The sequence below is a fragment of the Staurois parvus genome, unplaced genomic scaffold, assembly GCF_062004578.1.
Source record: "Staurois parvus isolate SC_StPar_1 unplaced genomic scaffold, SC_StPar_1.0 ptg000234l, whole genome shotgun sequence".
Classification (NCBI taxonomy): domain Eukaryota; kingdom Metazoa; phylum Chordata; class Amphibia; order Anura; family Ranidae; genus Staurois; species Staurois parvus.
Genome location: NW_028318030.1, coordinates 7,659,330 through 7,686,087, shown reverse-complemented (window position 1 = coordinate 7,686,087; position 26,758 = coordinate 7,659,330). Strand labels below are relative to the sequence as shown.

The 26,758-nt window shown below is 40.9% G+C and overlaps 2 protein-coding genes across 3 annotated transcripts in view; one reads left to right on the top strand and one right to left on the bottom strand.

Annotated features, from left to right (window-relative positions):
- The window catches only part of CHAT (choline O-acetyltransferase), a 306,928-nt gene that overhangs the window by 156,057 nt on the left and 124,113 nt on the right, over window positions 1-26,758 (top strand). The window lies entirely within an intron of this gene.
- On the bottom strand, window positions 2,879-6,276 carry LOC149460186 (G protein-coupled receptor 20-like). The gene has a single exon (XM_089680073.1). The coding sequence runs from the start codon at window positions 4,990-4,992 to the stop codon at window positions 3,973-3,975; it is 1,020 nt and encodes a 339-aa protein (XP_089536199.1). The 5' UTR covers window positions 4,993-6,276; the 3' UTR covers window positions 2,879-3,972.

The following is a 26,758-nucleotide window of genomic DNA, read 5'->3' as shown; positions in this document are numbered from 1 at the left end:
TTGTTTGGTTAATTTTTTTTGTACTGCTTACTCAGCACATTTACAATGTTAAAGTTCCTGATTATACACCAATGTATGTAGACTTATCTATAAATAATTTCCAGCTAAAGTTGGGTACACGCATTTTTTTTCTCCGTTTAACCTGTGGCGTTGATGCAGTGATCTCTCCTGCTGTGCTATTGCGTTTCTGACAAAAGTACACCCCTCCCCCCAAAAAAATTACAGCCCTTGGCTGCAAGCGCTGATTGGATGCTGGTTTTTCAGCATGTCCGTTTGACAGAAGCCAGTTGTGAGAGACATACAGCTATACACATGGGCCCAATGTCAGCAGGTTGCTGCAGAATCAGCTGATTTTTGGCCTGTGTGTATCCAGCTTTACATGATGTAAACCTCTATTTTTGAAAGGTTTCTTGATTTTTAGAGCTCCATACACTATGCTAAAGTATTACATCAAGCAAAAGGGATAATGGGGAAGTGGATGTATTCCTAAAGGCACAAAAATCTAACAGAAAATTAACATTTATAGGTAAAACCAGGGACAGCTGATCCAGGGAATATCCGATTGCCTTCTGGATTGGGAAGGGTTTTTTTTTTTCCCTACTGGAGCAAATTGGACCATGCGTTACAGGGCTTGTTGCCTTCCTCTGGATAATTTCTGGGTATAGAGATCCTCATACAGGAGGTTTTCTAATTAGGTTTTCTATTGGTTGAACTAGTTATATAGTTAATCTAGTTGAAAAAAAAAGTCCATCCAGTTCAACCAACAGAAAAATAAAAAACACAACACACTCAAATAGAAAACCTCCATATACACTACCCAATACCCACACCAGTTGATGCAACTGGGAGGATTTTTTTTTTTTTCATCAACCTGACTAACTATGAAACTATTTATATAGCTTTGAAACAATGTTGACTTTGTATCACAAGAGACAGTCAACAGTGATCTTAACTTTCTATACACTCCTTGTTGGATTAAAAAAAACAAAAATTACAGATTGCTTGTGAAGCCTGCAAATATAGGTGTCTCGGAAATTCACTTCCATGTCTCTGGTGAGCCCCTGTATGCTGGATGCCAGATGCATGTTGAATGCAGGGCCTTCACCTCTGTTCAGTTCAGCAAACAAGCTCAACTCCCTGTTAACACCAAGGGGCCAATTTATAACAAAAAAACAGATATTGTCATCTGCTCTTGTTTGTATTTCATAGGCCTATACACATCTCAGCCCGCATTTTACAGCCTGCTCATACAATGCAGGCTGCAGTGTCTAGCCTATAATACACCATGGAGTGCTCTCTGCTTGACAGTTGAGTTGAGACAGTCATGTGACTCATGTGAGTCACAAATTGTCTCTCACCTGCGATATTTTTTTTTACAACTCCTCAACTGCCAATCAGTTTTATGTAATGCATATTTATAAGCGTATTGCTGTACTTTAAAATGTAGTAGTATGGCTGTACCACTGCATATGTACAAAGTTGTGCTACCCTTCAATTCAACAGTTTACTTCCAAAAACCATAGATGTGGTACAGCTCAAGCAGACCGGTAGATGCTCCATGTTTACAAATATACATTTCCACCACTTGCCTACTGCCCTATAGCAGATATACTGCTACAGGGTGGCCACTCTGCGCAAAATCACGTAAATAAACATGATTTTGCAGTTCCAGGTAGGGGGCTGGTGCTTGGACCCGTGCTGCCATTGGTTTCAGCGGATGTCAATCACTGGTTACTGAGGGGAGAGATCTATGTATAAAAACAGATCTCTCTCCTGTCAGCATGGACATGCTGGACAGAAAGCAGCATGTCTCCCTAGTAATACAAAACACACAGCAGACAGTGTAAGCATAACACAACACACAGTTACCCCTTTGATTGCCCCAGATGTTAACCCCTTCCTGCCCAGTGCCATTAGTACAGTGTCAGTGCTTTTTCATTGTATTAGTGTCACTGGGGATGTCAGTTCCCACTCAGTGTCAGAATGCCTGCTGCAGTCCTGCTATAAGTCGCTGATCGCCGCCATTACTAGTGTAAAAAAAAGTAAATAAAAAATCCAGTATATATATATCTCCATTTGTAGATGCTATAACTTTCATGGAAACCAATTAATTTACATGTATTGGGATTTGTTTTTAGCAAAGACATGTAGCAGAAAATATTTTGGTCTAAATTTATGATGAAATTTGATTTTTAAAATTTTTTACTGGATATGTTTTATAGTAAAAAGTCAAAAATATTGTTTTTTTTTCAAAATTGATGGGTTTTTTTATAGCCCAAACAAATAAAAAATGCAGTGATGATCAAATAGCACCAAAAGAAAGCTCTATTTGTGGGGAAAAAAATATAATTATGTACAACACAATTGTGTGACTGCACAATTGTGAGTTAAAGTAACGCAGCGCCATATCGCAAAAAAAATGGCCAGGTCAGGAAGGGGGGGGGTAAATCCTCTGGAAGGCAAGTGGTTAAATGGCATTCTTCAATTGTAAACCTTCCTACTTGCACCTTGCGTCTTTCACCTGCAACGGATGTGCATTGATAATGTAGTTTAATGGTGTCATTTGTTGCCATGTACTGTATGCAGTCTATAGTAGAGTAAATGTTCATATTCCACATATCAACAGTTCGAGCTTGTGTTCAAACATGAGGCATGCCACATGGCATTGTATGGAACTGCATTTTTCTGAAGAAACTACATATCCAACAATCCCTGGATCTCTCAGTCTAATGCAGGTGAGAGCTAAACGGTAATTGAAAGGAATTGAATCTCGTTCCCTTCTTGCACTGACTTCCGTCAGCCTCGTGGCATTGACTAACAATTACCCACGGATCCGGAGTTCACCTGAGACACAAAGGAATGGCAGACAGACACAAAGTAGTATCTCAGAATGAACTGAATTTATTCTTCCGTGTTTAAACTTATATATGAAACTTAAAACAAAGCATAGAAATATAAGAACCAATCAATTGACAGGTATGCATTTAACCAATTAGAATATTACATACGTCACTCATGCCCAATCAGTTGGCATATATGTTAATTATTAGTATATACGTTAATGCTTGAACTTTCGGACACCTCAGAAAGCAGACAGTTCCATTTTTACCGTTGGCTTAAAATTATTAATACTCTTTCAACAGGATGTAGCTCACTGCAGACTTTCAGTCTTAGGCTAGTTAAGGGAAAAAGGGGAAGTTGCACCTGGACAAGAAAAAGAGGAACTTCTTAACTCCTGACAAAATACCGTTTAAAACAAGAAAGTCAATTCTTTTAAAATGGATGCTGATTCTTAAGATGGAAGGACTTTGGCTAAGAGAAACAAGATGGTGGAACATCAAACTTAGGGGCTAATCCCTTCAAACCCCCTCTTAGGTCACACACGTGACCTTACACCTTAGTCACAGGTTGGTACCTGGGGCCCTTAGTAGGTAATCAGGGTTCCCCATATACCAAACCAGGTTTCAAATAAACTGACCAGTGGATTTTCTACTCCTGAGCTTTCAGCTAATTCTTCAAACAATATTTGGAGGTTGTGAAGGGCTCTAATAATACTTCCATCAGAAACAGTGTTATGGGGAATAAGAGTACAACCGCAGGAGTTAAACATTTTACATACTTTCCCTTTATCAGCTAATAACATATCAAAACAGTATGGTTCTACCAAACTTTTGTTAACCATAGCCAATGTAATTAACCCAATTTACATTCCCGCTAAATTGTACCCATATAATACAAATTCTGTAACAACATTACTATGTTCAAATCAGGCAAAATTTCCTGATACTGGTTTAGAGACTTAAAAGTAAATTATATAATCTGGTAACAGGGAATTTTCTTAACCAAATCAGTACATTCCTTCTCAGTGATATTATCTTTGTACACTCTAATTAGACAGAACATATTAGTTTCTTTTTCCTGAAAAAAGAAGGGAACCAGTCTCAATGCCTAATCCATCTTTTGATTGCATCATTACTCCTGTATTCTCCTAGCCCCCAGGGCGAGCTGCCTACGGCAGGGGCAGGGACTGTTAAAAGGAACTGGTGGCGGTTGTTCTCTGAAAATACTATTCCTAGCGGATTGGAAATGGCTAGTAACAAAACAATAAACAATGGGATCCATACAACTATTAAAACTACTCAAAGTTACTGTGACATGGTACACAATGAGGATGACATCCCGAGACACCTCACTGCGGACACAGAAAACCACTTGACTAACATGAATGGGAGTGAAACAGACTGTGAAGATGACCAGCACCATTATGAGGAGCTGTACCGCCTTCACCCGTCTCTCTCGGCTTTGGTTCATTTGTATTGACTTGGACAAAGTCCACATGATCCGCAGGGTGTAGAAAACAACAATCACCAAGGGAACAAAATACTCAAAACCTGTCAGCATAAGTAGCTGGAAAAAACAACAATGTTTGTGGTTAATCGTTGTGGTCAGTATGATGAAAGTTACAATTACAGCAAATATCCAAATCAAAACACAGATGCATTTGGCATAACTGGGATTTCTCCATCTGCATGAGGCTCTGGCTTGCACAATGGCCAGGTAGCGATCAACACAGATGCAGGTCAGGAAAAGAATACTACAGTACATGTTCACAGAATACGTAAAACTGTGAACATAATAGCAGATATAACAGGTCTCTACATTACGGTAATACATAACAATTCGTGCTGGTAGAGAGAGACCCACTAAGAGGTCTGTCACTACCAAGTTAATGGTGTAAATAACAGAGGGTGTCCTTACTTTGGTCTGAAAACAGAACACATAAAGGGCCAAACTGTTCAGTATTATGCCCATCAAAAAAATAAAAGAGTTAATAATTAGCAACGCCACCCAAAGGCCATAGAACCTTTGATGCAAGGTTTCACCTGGGTTGGCTTGTTGAGGGATTTGGAATTGTTTGTCATTTGCTATAGATTCATTCAGTTCAAGTTCTTTGGATGGGTTGAAGTTTCCAGGGCTGACGAAGCACTCCATGTAGTTCAGATCAATCTCTCAGGACTTCTCTGGCTGCTTCTTCTGTATCTGTGTCTTTGCCTTTGTCTTGCTTCTTAGGGGCTTGGTTCACCCTTTTTACATGGCTGGCATGGATCCAGGCCTTGGAATCCTCAGTCAGAACAGCGGTCCTAGTGACAGCGATCACGGAAACAAGTTGGTTCCTGTGAAAAAAAAGAAAAAAGTGCCAGCAACATTTCCTTCAACTTTGTCCAAAGTTTCAATAAACTTTCTCACATATTCTTCCTGAATCAATCCCAAATCCCCTCTTTCTACCATGAGTGGCTGTCTGGCCCAGGGAGTGGGAAAAAACCTATCCATTAAAACCTAAAAAGGGGGGTAACCTGTCTTCTTAGAAGGAATCATCCTTATCTCTATACCTGAACTCTGAGGGACATTTCCACCTAGCGGCTAAACATATCCACAATTACCCAAAAAAATATACCTGTCCTTTTCCTACTTCTGGCATGTGTGTAAAATCTACCTGTGAGCGGATAAAAAATGTTAATGTCTTGTCTTGTGAGGATTGTTCCTAATGTATGTAATGCATCTAGACACATATGATTGTACCATAAAAGGGGGGCCAGGGATGAAAAAAAATCCAGGAGTTCACATGTAACCTGCCATCCCCTGTGACCTATCCCATAATACTGTGAGCTGTGACCTACCCCATGATACTGTAAGATGAACAGAGGTGCACTAGCTTCTAGAATACATGGTCTCCCCTCTTGTGACACAAAGTCCAGTTAGTGGAACTTTGGTCACACTAACTACATTCCACTTAATATCTTTTAGAAGTAGCAGATGTACTGCAATATTTGATCTAACAGTGACATTTAAAATTGGAGCAGGATCTAAAGTGGGAGGAATATATTTTATTCTCAACTTGGGGTTTAACAACAGTATAACCTCATATTCACTAAATGGTGGTGTGTAAGGTGGTCTCATGTCCAAGAGTAAATGACATAGCCATTTGAATCACCATCACAAATAATAGCAAACTTCTGAGACACACAGGCATGCCTTGAACCTGTACCAGAACCATCTTTGAGAAAAAACAAAACAAAAGGGCGGAGTATACCTCCATGCTCCCCAAGCCAGGATTCCCGACATAGTTTTACAATTTTCCCTAGCATACAGATAAAACATTTGATCATATGCGGGCAGACCAAGACCAGGGGTTATTACCATAGCATGTTTCAAATACACAAAAACATTACACATTTCAATTAACCATTTCACAAGATCTGACATTTCTAAACCTGTGGTTTGTCTCAAAATACTGTCAAAGTAGGAACAGTCAGGTATCCATTGGCGGCAGCAACCAATCATATCAAGAAAGGTAAGCATGTCTTTCTTGGTCAATGGGCGGGGCAGACCCATAAGAGCCGCAGCTCTCTTTGTGACTGAATTTCCTATCATCTTTTGTGAGGACAAAATCAAGGTATTCAACAGTTTCTTAACACCATTATAACTTTGCTTAGACACTTTATGATCACATATAAGATACACACTCCACCTGGCTGGCTGTCCGCACTGAAACCAACTAAACCATGGCTAGGAGTTCATGGCTTGGGACCTGGAGGACTACAGTATAATCCTGGAGAAATTCATTCCAGATAAAACTTTTACCTCTAAAGTTAAAGGCAAAAATTAGCCATGTCTCCTTAACAACAGGAATTTGCTAAAAAAAACAATTTGTCAAATCAATCTCTTGTAAAAAAAAAAAACAACTCGGCATCAGGTGGGATGGAGGAAATGAGTATTGGTACGTCAGGTACTATTGGGACAATGAGAATTACAAGAACATTTATAGCACTCAGGTCCTGCACAAATCTGTAAGAACCGTCTGGCTTCTCAACTAGATTTATTGGGCTGTTGTATGGTGAAATCATCTTTCCAAGGATTCTTGCCTTGAAACAAATGCTCCACCACGGACACTATTCTTACCTCCTGTATTTTAAACAAAAGGGCCTTATCTATGAAACACAGTGTGGCCTTGTATTGGAATGCAGGAAATGAATCCCACATCCAAGGAACTGTCCGCTCAAACTTTATATTGTTTCAGCAGAGAGTGAGGGGTCATATTTCAATAAACACTGTCATAACAGGGACAGTTGGTATCCCGGCAGATTAAGCTACAATACCTCCTTTCCCAGAGTTTTAGATTAACACTAAGCTTTCCCAAAAGAACAAATCAACTGGACAATTGGGTATGATTTTGAATAAATGCTCTAGCAGCAAAACAAAAAAACTGAAAAAGGTGGTGCTTTAAAAATGTCGGTGGGTTTCCCACCTGTTCTTATAGAGAGTTTTCCACTTTTTCAGCGAATCCTCTCCACATACTGTTTCAAGTGGTGAACTCGGGATGTCTGTTACATCCAGACTATCACTCTCCCTTAATACCAGGGAACCTGAACCAGAGGATTCTTCAAAAAATAAATCCTCCTCAGTAATTGGAGTGAGAACAATTCTCCCTGCGGCTTCATGTGTGGCAGAAGTCTGAACTACACTCTGAGAATCCTCGGGAGCTTGAACTGTAGAAGGCTGTGTGGCAGGAATTTGGACTGCACTAGGTATTTGGTGTGTCTGTGCAGATATTAATACTGGTGATATAGGGGGTGCAGTGGGGATGGGATTTGGAATTACATAATGGTTGGTTAGGAAATCAACAATTTCCTCTGTAAGGGTGGGATAACCGTACGGTGGAGGGAGTAACATGAGAGGGTGTGTGGATCTGTCTATTTCTGACTCTAATAAATGTATTCTCGCTGCATCATCATTCCTCACCTCCGCCTTCTTTTACCGCTTATTTTTCCTATAAAACCAAAGCGGAGCAAACGTCACCCAATTCTGTCCACCCCTGGCCATATACCTTGGGTCCCACATGGGGTCTCCTTCGTACCACGGAAATGACTGTTTTTCTCCCAGACAGAGTCCCCTAACCATATCCATATGAAAAATATCATTGTTTCTACTATAGGGAAATGGATCCACACTGCCCATTAATTCACTCCATTCTGCTAATCTATCTACCCAGGGGTGAATTAAAGAATAACTTGTCCCACAGATACGGGCTACATAATCTATACACGATTCACCAACTTTTGGGAGAGGGGGCTTATTCCTACTCTGACTTCTCCCCATATCTTACACTTGAATATATCTGTATCACAAATCTGTCCTATAGGCTGTAATGACAATTTATCCTATAAAAATGCCTGGACCTAGGATACTTTCTCTAGTCTTTCTCTAGTGACTGATAAAAGTGAAGATTATAACCTGGGTGTACAATACTTTCTAATAATATTCTGCCAATCTTTTCTAGCTTACAACACAATTTAAACAAAACATTTACATAGGCACCCAACTCGGCGTTACCACGCAATCACCTCACCCAGATCATCAACCAATAAGGCTTATCTGTGTGGGGTGGGGCATGTCACACGGAAATTGACAATACCTTCAGTGACCACTGGCCCATACACTTACCAACTGGGCACTTGTGTCACACAAACAAATTATCTTATACTTCTATGCGATAGGAAGAAAAGCAAAGGTTTGCAGGTGAATTATTGGTCAACCCCGGGCTTTTCCTGGTTTCTTCTCAGAGAAACTCTTTTCCAATCTCTTCTTATAAGAAATTGTGCAGTTCCCAAAACTGCCTCTAGTCTTTTCCAAAAGACCTTTGTGCTCCCCACAGCACTTTTTTGCGCCTGGCCACTGACGTCTTAAGACGCGAAGCCCAGTGCTTACCTTAGGGCATGAGATTTCAATCAGAGCCTTTCTGGCAAGAGACTATTTGGCAAAATGACAAAAAATCTTACTTACCAAAAAAGGGTGATTATCTCATCCCGGACACGAGCCCCCAATTGAAAGGAATTGAATCTCGTTCCCTTCTTGCACTGACTTCCGTCAGCCTCGTGGCATTGACTAACAATTACCCACGGATCCGGAGTTCACCTGAGACACAAAGGAATGGCAGACAGACACAAAGTAGTATCTCAGAATGAACTGAATTTATTCTTCCGTGTTTAAACTTATATATGAAACTTAAAACAAAGCATAGAAATATAAGAACCAATCAATTGACAGGTATGCATTTAACCAATTAGAATATTACATACGTCACTCATGCCCAATCAGTTGGCATATATGTTAATTATTAGTATATACGTTAATGCTTGAACTTTCGGACACCTCAGAAAGCAGACAGTTCCTTTTTTACCGTTGGCTTAAAATTATTAATACTCTTTCAACAGGATGTAGCTCACCGCAGACTTTCAGTCTTAGGCTAGTTAAGGGAAAAAGGGGAAGTTGCACCTGGACAAGAAAAAGAGGAACTTCTTAACTCCTGACAAAATACCGTTTAAAACAAGAAAGTCAATTCTTTTAAAATGGATGCTGATTCTTAAGATGGAAGGACTTTGGCTAAGAGAAACAAGATGGTGGAACATCAAACTTAGGGGCTAATCCCTTCAGTAATGAGATTGTACACAGGCACAGGTACAAATAGCTTTCACAGGCATACAGAAAACTCATTGATGCAATTGGAAGATTTTTTTTCTATTACATCAGCACTCCCACTTTTGTGATGTGACACAGAGCAGATAGTAACGCATGCATTAGATGCTAACTGGAACAGAAGTTGTCCTGTTCTTTTGCAGAATAGGAACAGGCTAACTGTAGCAATACATAGACAGAGGGGAATTATATCAGCCATGACACCACAAACCGCAGCACAACATGTGAACCCATAAGTAGATTTTGTTTCCGAAACAGCGATTGCACCACATACCTATGTGAGGTATCACTGTGAAAGTCAGTTTGAGAGCAATAGTTCTAGCACCAGACCTCTTGTGTAAATCTAAATTGGTAATCTGGATATATCTATGGATAATATAATGTACTTACTTCAGGCTTGCACAACTTTAAAGTGTGACATGTAAGGTATGTATTTACTCAGAGTGACATCTTTTATATTATACCAAACAATTAGGTATTATAATGTGTTTTTGTGCATTAAAATTCATTCAAGTGTATTTTTTTCAAAACAATTGCATTTGAACAACCTTACTTAGAACCCTAAAACATTATATATATTTTTTAGCAGAAGCCCTAGAGAATAAATTGGCGGTCGTTGCAAGTTTTTGTCACTCGGTATTTGTGCAGTGATTTTTGTAAACACAATTCTTTTGGAGAAAAAAAATTATATATATATATATATATATATATACCAATTTGTTGTAAAATATGACAGATGATGTTATGACGAGTAAATAGATACCAGGCTTTAAAATTGCACATGCTTGCAGAGTGGCGCCAATCTATAGGACTTAAAGATTAAGTTTTGGGAACAGGTTACCGTACATCTTCCACCTGTTTTTAGGGTGGAACATGTAACATGTTCCCATTACTGGAGCCGCCACTTGCTGCTCCCCCTCCCTATGACAGAAATATGGGGAGAAGTTCCCCCGTACTATCTGTTAGATTTGAAAACAGCGTGGCCATGCGGGGCCCCACCCACACGGCTGCGTCATTCATTCACCGGAGTTCCGTGAATTAATGCACTACAAGTCCCAACAGCCTTAGCGGCTGTCAGCTTGTAGTTTTCAATCAAATACCACGGCGCAGTGGAGCACCATGGTAGTTCATTGAATCTTCCTGTTAGTACATCTGCTTGCTTGTACATCCCCTATGGGCAAGCAGATATTCTGACAGGTCTGCAGGAGACCTGCATGGCACCAGCAATCTACTGATCACTGGTGCAATGCTCTACAGGCTCCTGCAGACAAGAATAATAATAAAAGCAAATTTTTTTACCTGTAAAAACAATGTGAATTTATTATTTTTGTGCAAAAGATGAACTTATCCTTTAAAAGTCCCCATAGGCAATGCTTTAAAAATGTTTTACATAATACCAGTTTAGAGCTACAGAGGAGGTCTAGTGTTAGAAATATTTCTCTCACTATACTCTTTGCAGCAATACCCCATACCTGGGGTGTAAACACTGTTTACATATGTGGGTGTGACCTGTGTATCCATTCTCCACTGCGCGTGAGCACAGGTGGATGGGGGCGCTTTAACTTTCTTTTTTTTTTGCACTGTCCCTTTAATTTTTTTTTTTAATCACTTTTATTGCTATCTCAAGAAATGCAAACATCCATTGCAATAACAATACAGCATGACAGGTCCTCTGTATGGAGAATTTTGGAGTCTATAAGACCCCACCATCTCTCCTCTACAATTGAAAACATATATATATATATATATATATATATATATAAATAAAATAATAATAATCTAAAGCTTTTTTAAAAAAATGTCATGGTTTACATCGGACTGGAACCAAAAGTGATGTCATGATTTCCACTGCTCCTTCTAGATCATAACATTTATATGCAGCCATCTTTCCTCAGTTAATCTCTGTGGTTAGACGCCACAATGGCTGGATCGGTTCCCAGTCTCACCAATCAGGTAAGCCTGAGAACACCCGTACGGATAGGGGGATGGTGGCCCTGCCACTTCTAAACGTGATCCAGTGGCTAATCAGCCACTCGGATCACTTTTAGCAGTTAAATCGCCGGCTGAAAAAAGACAACACTGGGGTAATGGCATATTACTGCAGCCATAGCCCCGGTATTCCACTTCAAGCTGAGGATGTATTTTTATTATGGCCCTGTTTGGAAGGGACTATGCATACTAGTCCATATTCATAAAAAGAAAACAAAATTTTAGTATCTCAGTCAAATACAGTCTGAAATGTAACTACTAAAATAAACCTCTTATTGCCACTGGGCAAGGATTAGCAAAATGTGCGCATGGGTGGAGGGGGCAAGGTCTGTATTACTACATCTTTCTAAAAGTTAAACACACTATCTAAATGAATAAGTTATATTCCACCAATATACTGAGAAATATATTGCATTTACGGATAAATTAAAACCAGATTAACATTACTAATCATATTAAATACATAGATACATGGATAATTGCTTTCCTGCAAGAAATATACCTCATGTGTTACAATGTTCTACAGGTTCTTCATGTACAAACAAAACACTATATTCCACATTTTTAGCCCATACCAAGTCAAATCTAGTATTCTTACAGTGTCTTAGTATATTCAAATCCAATACTTTTTGACATACCTCTCCACAACTAGCATGCTTAAAATAAATTATATAGAATAGTCTCCTGTTGCTGTTGATCAAGACATAATTCTCATGTTATGTGTAATTCCTAGATTGTAAGCTCCAAGGAGCAGGGCCCTCGAACCCCTCGTGTGTTGTATTGTTACTGTACTGTCTCGTGTACTGTCTCCCATTATAATGTACAGCACTAAGCAAACTGTTGGTGCTATATACTGTATTATAATAATAATAATTAATTTTCCCCCATTACATAGAGCAAAATGGTTAGGATGCTGTGCAACTACTAATATTCTTGCTGTTATTTTTAGTCAATCAGTCACCAAATCTCTTGTGCAGACTGTCAAGTAAAGAGATCAAAGAGTAACAGGTTATGTGTGACTTTTGAGGAACAGTTAACTAACTTGGATGTGGCACTAAGAAACCGTATTCGAATTCACATTTCACAATAAACATTTCACAACATCTTTGGCAAGTAAAGTGAGTTACGTTAGCATGGGCAAGAACCACTTAAATGCTCTGATTGTGTACTTTCTCTAGCAATACCAGTTTGGAGTCACGTGCCTTAATATGTCAGCTTGTAAATGTGATGTGACAATATCGTGACAATCAAAAGGTAGAAACTAGTTAAGGGTGACAAAGAGTCCTTAGAGTAGTGGTGTCCAAAGTGTGGCCCTTTGCTTACCTTTATCTGGCTCTTGTGGCACTAATCCTTCCACTATCACCAAAGATGATGCACCATTCCTTCCACTGACACCAACACTAGGGCACTGTTCCTTCCACTGACATCAGCGATAAGGCATAATTCCTCCCACTAATACAAATGATGGGGCACTATTCCTCCTCCAACTGACTACGATTGCTATGTCATTTTTATTCCCAAAGACCACCAAGTCTGAGACATGGTCTACTCTAACTGATGTTGGAGCATTTTCTACTCTTACTGGCTACAGTCCGGCCCCCCTAAACTCCAGACTGTAAACTGGCCCTTCATTTAGAAAGTTTGGCGACCCCTGCCTTAGGATGGTGGTGCCGAAAAGACTGAACCTAACCAAAATTATTGCATTTTCTAAAGACATAGCTGTGATTGTTGTGTAAGTGGAATCAGTGCAGCATAAAAAGGAATGTAAGCAAGCCACATCTGTTTCAGCATAAAAAATTCATAGACAAGAAGTTATCCATTATAGTTAATAGATTCAGTGATATGATATCGTATGAAATTCTTCAATGCTGTCCTCTGGAGGACTATTTACACTTGCCTGTTTTCATGCAGCAAAACTCATGCATTTTGCTGCATAAAATACTTTTCAAATAAAAATCCAATTATCTCCTATGTGGCTGGTTCATATCTATATGCTTCATTTTAGTGTGAATGAGAAAGGAAAAATATGTGGGCTCAGCCATATCTACATGTAAATAACTATGCATGCTACAACAGAACAGTGGAAATCCAGCCCCATCCTCACCCTCTGCCCCAAACTCATTGCCCAAAAACAGCTAGAAAAAGGAGGTACCCAGGTGCTACATGGCATAAGAATAGCATACCAAAAATAAAAACCGTAAATAGAATATGCTCTTTCATGCACACAAAAGACAGAATTGTCATCCAATTAGCAATGACTAGTGTAGTTTCTATCTGCTGGAATTCTACTGTACAGGTGTTTGGTCACCTCTATGAGCAAGGAATTAATATGCATCATGGCACCAAATAAAGGAATATGTTTGTCTTTGCACCTAGTAGCTCATCTCAAATTAAAATTGTCAGTTGATTTGTCAAAAGCAAGAAATATAACAATTAAAGCTGTGGATTCCATAGGCAAAGAGACCACTATCGTTGGTTATGGTTTAGGATAAACAATGTAAGGACTTCTATTCAATGACTGTGTGACCAGAAAATGTATTAAATTTAAGAGACAAAACAAGAAAAAGAAAAGTAAAGAATATCTTAGAGTCCAGAAACATTTAGACAAAATAAAGGTAAATAAAGCACTGGATTGGATGATCTACACCCACATATCCTCAAAGAGCTGAGCTCTGTTATTTAAAAGCCATTGTTTCTAATTTTTAGAGAATCTTTATTGACTGGCATAGTACCATTGGAATGGTGCAAGGCAAATGTAGTGCTTATATTTAAAAAGGGATCAAAGTCTTGACCAAGTTAACGAATGACCAGTCATTTTAACTTCTATAGTTGGGAAGATACTGGAGGGTTTAATAAAAGACCATATAGAAGCGTTTTTGCTAGAAAAAATATTTTAAACAATAGTCTGCATGGATTTACAAAAGACTGAAGTCAAACAAATCTGATTCCTTCTTATGACATTGCAGCTTGGCCAATCAGATGGCCGCAGCTCGCAAACGCAGAAGGAAGACCTGATGGAAGATGGATTTGCAGCGCTCCATGATTTTTAAAAAAAATGGTCAGGGACTCATTTCCCTGCTTTTCTGTGGGTAGGACAGCGCATTGAAATGAATAGGCTGCTCTAAAAGCAGCACACAGCTGTACAGATGTGAACCAAGGGCTCATTCATGTGCAAGGATGGGGAACGGTAAAACCATGCACTTGAGTTTTTACTTTTTGCCCCCATCTGCTCCCACTTTACCTACATCAGCCAGGATTGTATACATGCTGTGGCCACGGGAGGAAATAAAACCTCTGGTGAATGGGGTTGTGCTGCACCTGCTCTGCAACTATGTGCACTGCAATCTGCTGCAGCATGGTGAGTCTTCATTTAAGGGGTTAAAACAAATGGTGAGAAGGAGACCTATTTCTTCATTGCCTGTCAAATCCGTCTGAAAAGTGATACAAGCATGGATTGCTTTTCAGAGGAGCGGCAGTCCTTACCACCATGTGAGCTCTAAAATAGTTCTGGTTGTACAGAATTAAGGGGTCAAAATTAAAAGTAAAGTACATACAAACTCCCACAGTTTTCTTGGGCTCTACTGTCCCACAGGGGAATCCGAGAATGCAGCTGGCAGTTCCGCTGGCTGACCATAGAGCTGGTCAGAGACCAGAATGGCTCCAATTATCTCTATAGTCTAAGAGACTGGAAACTACAAGCATTTCCTCACTTGTTTCACAGGATATAAACAGCGCCATTTGTAAACTGGAAAAGCATCTGATCACACTGATCTTGGTGAGATTAGATAATGTAAGGACAAAAGAGATATCTAGAGTCTGATAGACCCCAGATTTCTAAAAAAGAATATATGACAATGTCTATGAAGTTATTGGGGATATTTGCATTCCCTGTGATAGCATTAAAAGTGATTAACAAAAAAAAATTGAAAAAGGGACAGCAAAAATAATTGAAATAATCAAAATAAGTTAAATTAAAAAAAAACAGCCTTGCCTCCCTGAGCGCACGCACCTGTGTGCGCAAGCATTGACCTTGTGCTGGTATGTAAACAGCGGTTGCACCATGCATGTGAGGTATAGCCGTGAATGTCAGATCTCGAGTGCAGTAATTCTAGCACTAGACCTCCTATGTAAATATAAATTGGTGACCTGTAAAGGATTTTAAAGCATCACCTATCGTTTATAAAAGTGTATGTTTTTTGTTGCCATTGCATGGGCATGTGCAGTTTAAAGCATGTCATGTTTGGTATCTATTCACTCAGCATAACATCATCTTTTATATTTTATCAAGCAATTGGGCAATATATTGTGTTTACTGCGGACACAGTACAGGAGGTGACCGGAGACTGCGGACACAGTACAGGAGGTGACCGGAGACTGCGGACACAGTACAGGAGGTGACCGGAGACTGCGGACACAGTACAGGAGGTGACCGGAGACTGCGGACACAGTACAGGAGGTGACCGGAGACTGCGGACAGTGCAGGGGATGACCAGAGACTGCGGACAGTGCAGGGGATGACCAGAGACTGCGGACAGTGCAGGGGATGACCAGAGACTGCGGACAGTGCAGGGGATGACCAGAGACTGCGGACAGTGCAGGGGATGACCAGAGACTGCGGACAGTGCAGGGGATGACCAGAGACTGCGGACAGTGCAGGGGATGACCAGAGACTGCGGACAGTGCAGGGGATGACCAGAGACTGCGGACAGTGCAGGGGATGACCAGAGACTGTGGACAGTGCAGGGGATGACCAGAGACTGCGGACAGTGCAGGGGATGACCAGAGTCTGCGGACAGTGCAGGGGATGACCAGAGACTGCGGACAGTGCAGGAGATGACCACAGACTGCAGATAGTGCAGGGGATGACCAAAAGACTGTGGACAGTGCAGGGGATGACCAAGAGACTGTGGACAGTACAGGGATGACCAGAGACTGCAGACAGTACAGGAGATGACTAAGAGACTGCAGACAGTACAGGGATGACCAGAGACTGCGGACAGTAAAGGAGATGACTAGAGACTGCGGACAGTACAGGAATTGACCAGAGACTGCGGACAATACAGGAGATGACTAAGAGACTGCTGACCTTTGGGGAGGGAGGGGGAGCGGTACCTGAATTTGACAGGTACCTGCTCCCACTTCCGCGGAGCTGTCCTCCCTTTAGTGTGGGCACCCGGCTGACAACCAGGTGCCCAGTGCGCATGCACGAGAAGCGTTGCACTTTGTGATTGGTCCGGCTCCTTCTGGGACCTGTCATGTGTCCCAGAAGACGCTGTACCATTCACAAAGTGCAGCGCTTCTCGCGCATGCGCACTGGGCACCTGGCTGTCAAGCCGAGAGCCCACACTAAAGAAGCCGGCGCGGGAAGACTGTGCAGCGCTGGACAGAGGAACAGGTAAGGTCCTGCTGCAGAGCTGAGCGGCTGGCCCGGTATTCTGACACGGCGGCGGTGGAAATACCGGACTGGCCGCTCCACATTCTCTCCATAAGATGCACTGACATTTTCCCCCCTCTTTTGGGGGGAAAAAAGTGCGTTTTATGGAGCGAAAAATACGGTAAACACCCACTGTTTTATTCTCTAGGGCCCCTGCTTTAAAGAAATATATAATATTTGGTGGTTCAGAGTAATTTTCTAGCAAAAGAAAAGTGTCAGAAAAGGCTTGGTCTTCAAGAGTGGGTGATGTGTGGCATAAGCTTCTAATGTTGGCCCCGAAATGTCAGGATAGTAGAAGCAACCCCTCCAAGTGACCCCTTTTTGGAAAATAGACACTCCAAGGTATTTGCTAAGAGGCATGGTGAGTGTTTTGCAGATCTCATTTGTTGCCACATGTTTTTGGAAAACAAAGAAGGAAAAAAATATTATTTTTTCTTTTCTTTTTGAAAACCCTGTGACAAAAATGATATCTGTAAAATACTCATTATGCCTCTTATCAAAATTCCTTGGGGTGTCTACTTTCCAAAAAGGGGTCATTTGGGGGTGTTTGTACTATCCTGACATGTTAGAGCCTCCGCAACTGTGATAGGTAGTGGGGATGTGATATGAGGAAATATGCCCTTTGAAAGCCTGGAGGTGGTCATTGGATTTTGGGTGCTTGTATGTAGCTAGGCTGCCAAAAATTCTCACACATGTGCTATCCCCATACCTGGAAGAAGTAAGAGAATGTGTTTTGGGGTGTTATTCCACATATACCCATGGCATGCATGAGCAATATATCATTAAAGTGATAACTGTGTAAGCAAAAAAAAAATTGGCATATTCAAAAAAATTGACAAAAAATAAAATGTTCCATGGACTCCATATGCCTCTCTGCAAAATCCTTGGGGTGTCTACTTTGCAAAAAGGGGTCATTTGGAGGGAGGGGGTTGTACTGCCCTGGCATTTTAGCACCTCAAGAAATGTGAAGGCAGTCAGAAAGTAAAAGCTACGTAAATTCCAATATATATACCATAGTTTGTAGACGCTATAACTTTCACACAAACCAATTAATATACATGTATTGAGATTTTTTTTTTACCAAAGACATGAGCAGAATACATCTTAGCCTAAATTTATGACTGAGTTTATTAAATATTTTTTTATAACCAAAAGTGAAAAATATAGTTTGTTTTCAAAACGTGCGGTTTTTTTTTTTTATGGCGCAAAAATTAAAAACCGCATCAAAATACCACTAAAGCATTACAGGGCACAGCATTGCACAACCGCATAATTACAAGTTGAAATAGCGCAGTGCCGAACAGCAAAAAAATGGCCTGGTCAGGAAGGGAAGTAAATAAACTGGAGTGCAAGTGGTTAAGCAACAAACAGCATGGATTCATGAAAGACAGAAGTGGTCAAACAAATCTGATTTATTTTTATGAGGACGTGAGCAAAACCTTGGACAGAGGAGTGGTTGTGGATGTGGTATACTTGAATTTGCAAAAGCGTTTGACACAGTTCCCCGCACACAGCTAACGTGTAAGGTAAAGTCTACAGGCTTGGAAAAATCTATATGTAAATGTATAGAAAACTGGCTAAAAGATCGTATTCAGAGTAGTGGTTAACGATTCATACTCTGAATGGTCTAGGGTTGTTAGTGGTGTACCCCAAAGTTCAGTGTCGGGACCCTTATTTTTTAATATACACTGCTCAACAATATTAAAGGAACACTTTTTACTCAGAGTATAGCATCAAGTCAATTAAACTCCTGGGATATTGATCTGGTTAGTTAAGTAGCAGAGGGGGTTGTTAATCAGTTTCAGCTGCTTTGGTGTTAATTATATTAACAACAGGTGCGTTAAATGAGCAACAAAGAGATGACCCACAAAACAGGAATGGTTTTACAGGTGTAGGCCAACGACATTTTTTCCCCTACTCATCTTTTCTACTTGTGCACTAGTTTTGCATTTGGGTAGGCTCAGTGTCACTACTGGTAGCATGAGGCAATACCTGCAGAGGTTGCACAGGCAGTTCAACTTCTCCAAGAAGGCACATCAATACGTGCCATTGCCAGAAGGTTTGCTATGTCTCCGAGCACAGTCTCAGAGGCATGGAGGAGATTCCAGGAGACAGGCAGTTAATCTAGGAGAGCTGGACAGGGCTTTAGAAGGTCCTTAACCCATCAGCAGGACCGGTATCTGCTACTTTGTGCACTGCCAGAGCCCTTACAAAATGATCTCCAGCAGACCACTGGTGTGAATGTCTCTGACCAAACAATCAGAAAAAACTTCATGAGGGTGGCCTGAGAGCCCGACGTCCTCTAGTGGGCCCTGTGCTCACTGCATGGCACCATAGAGCTCAATTGGCATTTGACACTGAACACCAGAATTGGCAAGTCCACCACTGGCACCCTGTGCTTTTCACAGTTTAGTGCAGGTTCACCCTGAGCACACATGACAGACGTGAAAGAGTCTGGAGAAGCCGTGGAGAATGTTATGCTATGTGTAACATCGTTCAGCATGACTGTTTTGGTGGTGGATCAGTGATGGTCTGGGGAGGCATATCCATGGAGAGACGCACAGACCTCGACAGGCTAGACAATGACACCCTGACTGCCATTAGGTATCAGGATGAGATCCTTGGACCCTTTATGAGACCCTATGCTGGTTCAGTGGGTCCTGGGTTCCCCCTGGTGCAAGACAATGCCTGGCCTCATGTGGCGAGGGTATGCAGGCAGTTCCTGGAGGATGAAGAAATTTATACCATTGAATGGCCCCCACGCTCACCAGACCTAAATCCAATAGAACACCTCTGGGATATCATGTTTCAGTCCATCCGATGCCGCCAGGTTGCACCACAGAGTGTTCAGGAGCTCAGTGATGCCCTGGTCCAGATCTGGGAGGTGATACCCCAGGACACCATCCGTCATCTCATTAGGAGAATGCCCCGCCATTGTCAGGCATGCATACAAGCATGTGGGGGCCATAGAAACTACTGAGTACAATTCAGCAAACTACTGAGAAATTTCAGCAAAACGAACTAGCCTGCTGCATCATTTTTCACTTTGATTTTTGGGGTGTCTTTGAATTCAGTCCTCTGTAGGTTGATAATTTTCACTTCCATCAAACGATGGGGTATCCTTACATTCCTGTACTTCTGGGAAAATGGTCAAACATTCCCATAGACACACTCCAAAACCTTGTGGACAGCCTTCCCAAAAGAGTTGAAGCTGTTATAGCTGCAAAGGGTAAGCCAAGCCAAGCCAACCCAACGGACTAAGGCTGGGATGCCATTAAAGTTATGTGCGTGTAAAGGCAGATGTAGACCCCAGCAGATCAGAAAACCTTTATGTTCCTTTCAGAATCAACATTTTCTATGGGACACTATAGTACATAATACTCACACAAATGCGGGCCATTGATTGCAAACAAGATTTGTTACTTTGCACAGACAAAGTATTTTTCCTAACAAATTAATTCAAGACCATGTTGCAAAAATGAATACACCTCAATGAAAGTCTTAGGCGCAAAGCTAAATTTTAGACAACAAAATCCTGATTAACAAGAATTCAACTACAGGAGAGTCTAATTATTCATTAAGCAGGTGTCCAGTAGACAGTTGATTATAAAATTGCATTACTTAAGAAAACCCATTCCTATTTTATGCTGTCAGCAATGGCACCACCTGGAAGAGAAATGTCACACGGCCTGAGAAAGAAAATGTATTTACACAAGAAAGGTAAAGGCTACAAGAAAATCAGCAAAGCTGTACTTATCAGTCAGAATACTGTAGCAAAAGTAATAAATTTGTATTATTTATTTTAAATTTAAAATAAAAAATACAAAGATGGAACTGCAATCATCTCACAGAGACATCTAGGCGGCCCATGGAAGTTAATACCTCGACAGGAGCGTCTTCTGATTAGAAGGGCTGAAGAAAATCGCCATGCAAGTTCACTGTTCGCTAAATAAGTAGAAAAGCCAAACTGGGGTGATTGTTTCCTGTGACACAATATGGGGTACACTGCAGAGGAATAGCATTGCATGGGTGTCGTCCACGAAGGAAGCCTCTCCTAAAGCTCATGCACAAAAGAACCCGCCTAGAATTTGCTAGGGCCCATGCTCTGTACACTGGAATGATGATAGATTAAAAACTGTATGGCGATGCAAAAGGTGAGGAGTACAAAGAAAAATGCATGGATGGTGCCTACAGTGAAACATGGTGGTGGCATTTCCTTCTGTGGGACTGCATGAATACTGCTGGTGTCAGGGAGCTGCATATCATTGATGGTATCATGAATTCACAGATATACTGCTCTATATTGAAAGAGAAGATGCTACGATCACTTTGTGCCCTTGGTCGAGGACTTTTCCAACATGACAATGATCCAAAACACACATCTTAGGCCACTGTGGCATTTCTGAAGAAGAACAGGGTGAAAGCAATTCAGTGGCCAAGTATGTCTCCTGATCTGAACCCAATTGAACACTTATGGGGAATTCTGAAGAGACAAGTTGAGCATCACTCTCCATCCAGCATCCAGGTTCTAAAAGAGGTCATTCTTGAAGAAGGGAAAAAAGATGTTGCAATATGTCACTAACTTGTTCATTCCATGCCTAGAAGACTTGGTGCTGTCCTTACAAATCATGGAGGTCATACAAAATACTAGATGTATTCATTTTTGTTGTGGGGTGGATTCATTTTTGCATCAATTAAGTTGTGTCACGTACATGGTTGGGGAACCTAACGTGGAGAAAGGGCATCCTCCTACCACTCCCACTTGGGACCCCTGATAGGGTAAACAGAAGGCACCAAGCCAGGAGGGGCATGAGTGCCTGACGGTTCTGAGGTGACAATTGACAGGTGATGACCTGGAAGACCAGGATGCAGGTGAACAGGTACAGCAGCAGGAAGGTACAGCGGAGGTTTGGACAACCGCGGGCAGCTGGCAGCCAGAGATAGTCACAGGCAGTAAAGGTTGCAGCGCCAGACAAGCTGGGTCAGGATCAATCAGGCAGATCAGGTACAAAGGAGCAGGCAAGTGGATAGTCAAGGGATGAGCTGGGTCAGTGCAGGCGGAGTTCAATCGTGGTCAGGTCAAATCAGGTAGGTAACATGAATCAAGATACAAGCAACAAAGCACAGAACGTAGTAGACCAGAGGGCACAAGTTTAAGTGCAGCAGGGGTTTAAATGACTTAGCATCCAAATCAGTCCACTTCCAGAAGCGAGATCAGGAAAGGGCTGGTCTACGTCATCCCCCCAGTGGGTTGTTTAGCACCTGCTTTCCAGAAAACGCCTGAACAACCCACCTCCACAACTATGCCAGCATCTGAAGAACCTATGCAATAAGGGCAGACATGCCCCATGCCAGAAAAGCAAGCGTGTCACCTGAAACTCAGCCTATGCCTTTACTGTGGGGCTGACAGTCATTTATTAAAGCCCTGTCCTGTCTGCCCAGTGGTCTAGGTTGCTTGGAGTCCAGAACCTGAATACCAGCACTTTCCCTCGAGAAGTCATACCCATCGCTATTCATTGGGCCCTGAACTCTCATGTTTCTGCATATGTGGACTGTGGGGCAGGAACTTTATCAAGCAATCCCCAGCCTCTGAATTGGGCAATTCTCTTGTTCCCTTGGCAATGCCCCTCTCGGTATCTGTAATCGATGGCTCTACCTTGGCCTCAGAACCCCTATGGTTCCAAACTACCCCATAACTATGCATTTTGGTGTTCTTCATCTCCTTCCTAAGTCTTCTAGTCTTGTCATTCTTGGACATCTGTGGCTGCAAAGACATTTACCTCATCTAGATTGGAACGCTGGTCAGGTGTTGTCATGGGGGGAGCAATGCCACCAGACTTGTCTCCCTAGGGTGTTCCCACCTTTCTATCTACCCGTGGCTGGAGTCACCACTTCTCTGATGGTCCCTCAACATTATCAGGCCTTCCAAGATGTTTTTGCAAAAAACTACTGACAATCTGACTCTTCACCTTCCCTACAATTGCACTATTGATCTTCAACCTGGGACTACTCTGTCTCAGGGTCTAGTTTACCTTTTCTCCATTCCTCAGATTCAAGCCATGTCTGAGTATGCACAGAAAATCTGCAGAAAGGATTTATTCAAAAGTACATTTCTCCCACTGGGGCCGGCTTCTTCTTTGTGGAGAAAAAGGATGGTACTCTCCGACCCTGCATTGATTACAGAGATCTCAATGCCATCACCATTAAGAATCAGTACCCTTTGCCCTTGATTTCTGAACTTTTGCAGGGATCTTCACAAAGTTAGGCCTCCATGGACCATACAATCAGATTAGGATCCAAGAGGGTGATGAGTGCGAGACAGCTTTCAACACCAGAAGCAGGCATAATGGGTATCTTGCATGCATCACAATTATACCTCATTTGCCATACAGATAGACACCCAATCAGCAATTGCAAGTAATAGACATTTTGCAAGGGCTGTATTTTACTACATAGCGTTATATAATCTGCAGACAAACAAATTATACTTTTAACTCCAAACCCTATAGATTTTATAAGCAATAAAGAAAACCGTAGACCATTTAGAATGTATCATTATTCCTGACTATCTAAATGTGACCTTTAAGTCTATTTATATCCATTTAGAGATTTAATTTTTTAAGCCTATCCTCTACACCTATATGATAGCCATCTGTGAGGAACCATGTCAAAAACAGAAGCACAGTCCAAATATACTATGTATATAGCCAGCCCTTTATTTTTTTATTGTAGTTCAAATACTTTACTGGGTTCAGACAAACACAAGAAGACCATGCTGGCCACATCATAAAAAAAGAGCAAAAAAAATGAGGAAAAGTAGGAGGTACATTACGTCAGTAGATATTATAAAAGAAATAGACAAAAAAAAAAAAAAACACATGACAGTTTACACATAGCTGCGTATATAAAGTGTATGGCAGGGATTGAGAACATGTTCCTGAACACTAGGGATGAGTATCCAAATTCCTGCTGCTACTAGAGGGGTGTCAATGTCAGGGCACAGTAGCTCATAAAAGGGAAATGGTAAAGTGTGTTGATCAGGGAAGAGACTATACATGGGGAACAATCCAGCAGATATTCCCCCTAAGTAGTGTCATGTTGAAAGGTAAGCCTTCTTCCCAATGACAACTTTCTGGCAGAGGGCAGCAGATTTTCCTCAAGAATTTGATGGTATTTTGCCCCATCCATTTTTCCTTCTATCATGACAAGTGCTCCAGTCCCTGCTGCAGAGAAAGGCCTCCATAACAGTATATTACCACCCCCATGCTTTACTGTAGGAACGGTGTTATTTGGTTGGTGATCTGTATTGAATTTCTGCCAGACATACAATTTGGTGTTGAGGGGAAAAAAATTACATTTTAGTCTCATCTGACCATAACACCTTTTTCCATGTGACCTCAGAATCTTCAAGGTGTATTTTGGCAAAGCTCAGTCGTGACTGCATGTGGCTTTTCTTGAGGAGTGTTTTTTTTGTGCAACCCTCCCATACAAGCCACATATGTGGAGAATTTGTGATATTGTTGTGACATGCCCACAATGATCACTCTTTGTCATAAATTCCTGCAACTGCTTCCGAGTTGCTGTAGGCTTCTTGGTAGCCTCTCTGACCAGTTTCCTTCTGGCTCTTTCATCCAGTTTGGAGTGACGTTCTCATCCAGGGAGAGTCTGTGTTGTACAAAATACCTTCCACTACTTAATAGACTTCACTGTGCTTCTAGGCATTGATAACACCTTTGAATTTTTTTTGTATCCAACTCCAGAATTGTGCCTCTCCACACCTTTATCCTGAAGATCTTTTGACAGTGCCTTGCCACCCCATAGTTGATTGCTTCAGTTGCACTATCAGGGACTGAAATGCTCCAGGAAAACTCTTTTCATGCTGAGCTAATCAAAATGAACACAGCTGATCACAGTTGAAAGTCAAATGGCTTTGTGTGCCATTGAGAAGGTTATTAGCCACACCTGATCGAATTTACAAGTAATTTTTAGGAGGGGAGTGATCCTTTTTCCAACTCCAACTGTTTTTGATTGATATCTTTCACTTGGATAAAACAAAACTTGTGTGTCTTCATTTCAGGCTACTAGCAACAAAATGTGATTATTTGGAAAGGGGGGGTGACTTCTATACCCACTGTATTTCCACTATGTTGTGGAGTTGAGAGAACCATTCCCAAATGGTTGGAGCTTGAGTGGAGTGCTAGAGCACTGGGACACAAAGCATGGCAGCATTCATCATATGTATTGCCAGGGATGTTAGGTACGATCTCTTGGAGACAGAAGTGTGAGGCAGGAGCAACTGGGCTGGAGTGAAGTCCAATGTGTAAATAGTGACGAGAGATGAGGCCCCATTCAAACCTGAGCGTTTTGTAGCTGGTAAGGGGGAAAACAAAAAAATCAATATTACAGTATGGAGATGGTTCACATCTCCATTACAAGTCACCTGAAGCTCAAAAAAGTTTTGGAGCTACTTTTGTAGCTTAAATTGGGCAGATTTGCATGTTTTTGGTGTGTTTTTATTCCCATAGAAACAGAAACAATAAATAGAAAAATATGAATAAATGTAAAATAAACATATAAATAAAAAATCATAAGTAAATAAATTAACCTATATCTATAACTACCACTTCCTCAAATATAATAAGTGACAAATTCAAAAAATCAATATACAAAAAAACTTAGATACCCATAGCACAAATAAAACCTTCACCCTTGAAGATATGAAATAACAATATGGAAATGTGCCAAAATTATACAAACTAATACTTATACAGTCCGCCCCATAGAACAACTCTATATCAATATTCCAAATAGAATAAAATTCAAAAAAAGTACAAAAAAAGTCCAAGCAAATAAATATAAATCCAAAAAATTCAAAAATAAAATAAAAAATTCAAAAATAAAATAAAACTGAGAAATCCTTCCAATCCTTCCTTTCTCACGATAAACCTCAAACAAAAAGAAAAATATCACATAGTGTATTATCTTTATAATATAATGAAATATTCGTGACAACACTCTGGTGATTATCCAAATAAGAATATAATTTATTTATTTTGGTAATTAGTGTAAAAAGTGAACCAAGTGAACAAACATAATTAAAAAAAAAAAATTAGTGCAAAACACTGTGTACTGTGAATCACTCTTCCAGTGCTCCAAAACAAATCCACACTGTGCCACTTCTATTATAGTAAGGAATATATACCCTTACCAACACTCCTCAATAAACCTGCTTTCAATATTTATCCTATGGATGGGATCCTCCTAAAGTGCTCCCCCAGATTCCACTGTATTCAGGGCACTATTCCAGCAGGATTTTCCATATCTCCATATCATTGGCACCGTGAAAACCGCCAAGCTACCATCCAGGGAACATCCAGGGACCAACACACAGTCTTTATCCTCTTTTTCCCTTTTGCAAAATGGCCGCCGGTCGACTTCCGGTTCCTGTATGCGTCTTGACGTCACAGCCCTTGACGCGTTTCGTCATCAACTTAATCCCTTATGATCCCTCAGAAAATCATACGCAAAATACTGCTTTCAAAGCAACCTTACGATAAGCTGATCATTAGTACACAGCTTTCGTCCAAAATTGATCAAAGGGACAAGCACGATATCATACGATACCAGATTGTATGCTTTTCGTTTAATCAGTACAATTTTTGTCCGAAAACGCAATATAAATACATTACATCAGTTTAAAATTTGTATTCTGTCGTACAAGAATTTTGGTAACTTTAGTAACCTCTTCACTTTCGATATGAGACTAGCAGGCAAAAATAAAAAAAAAACACAGACAATCCC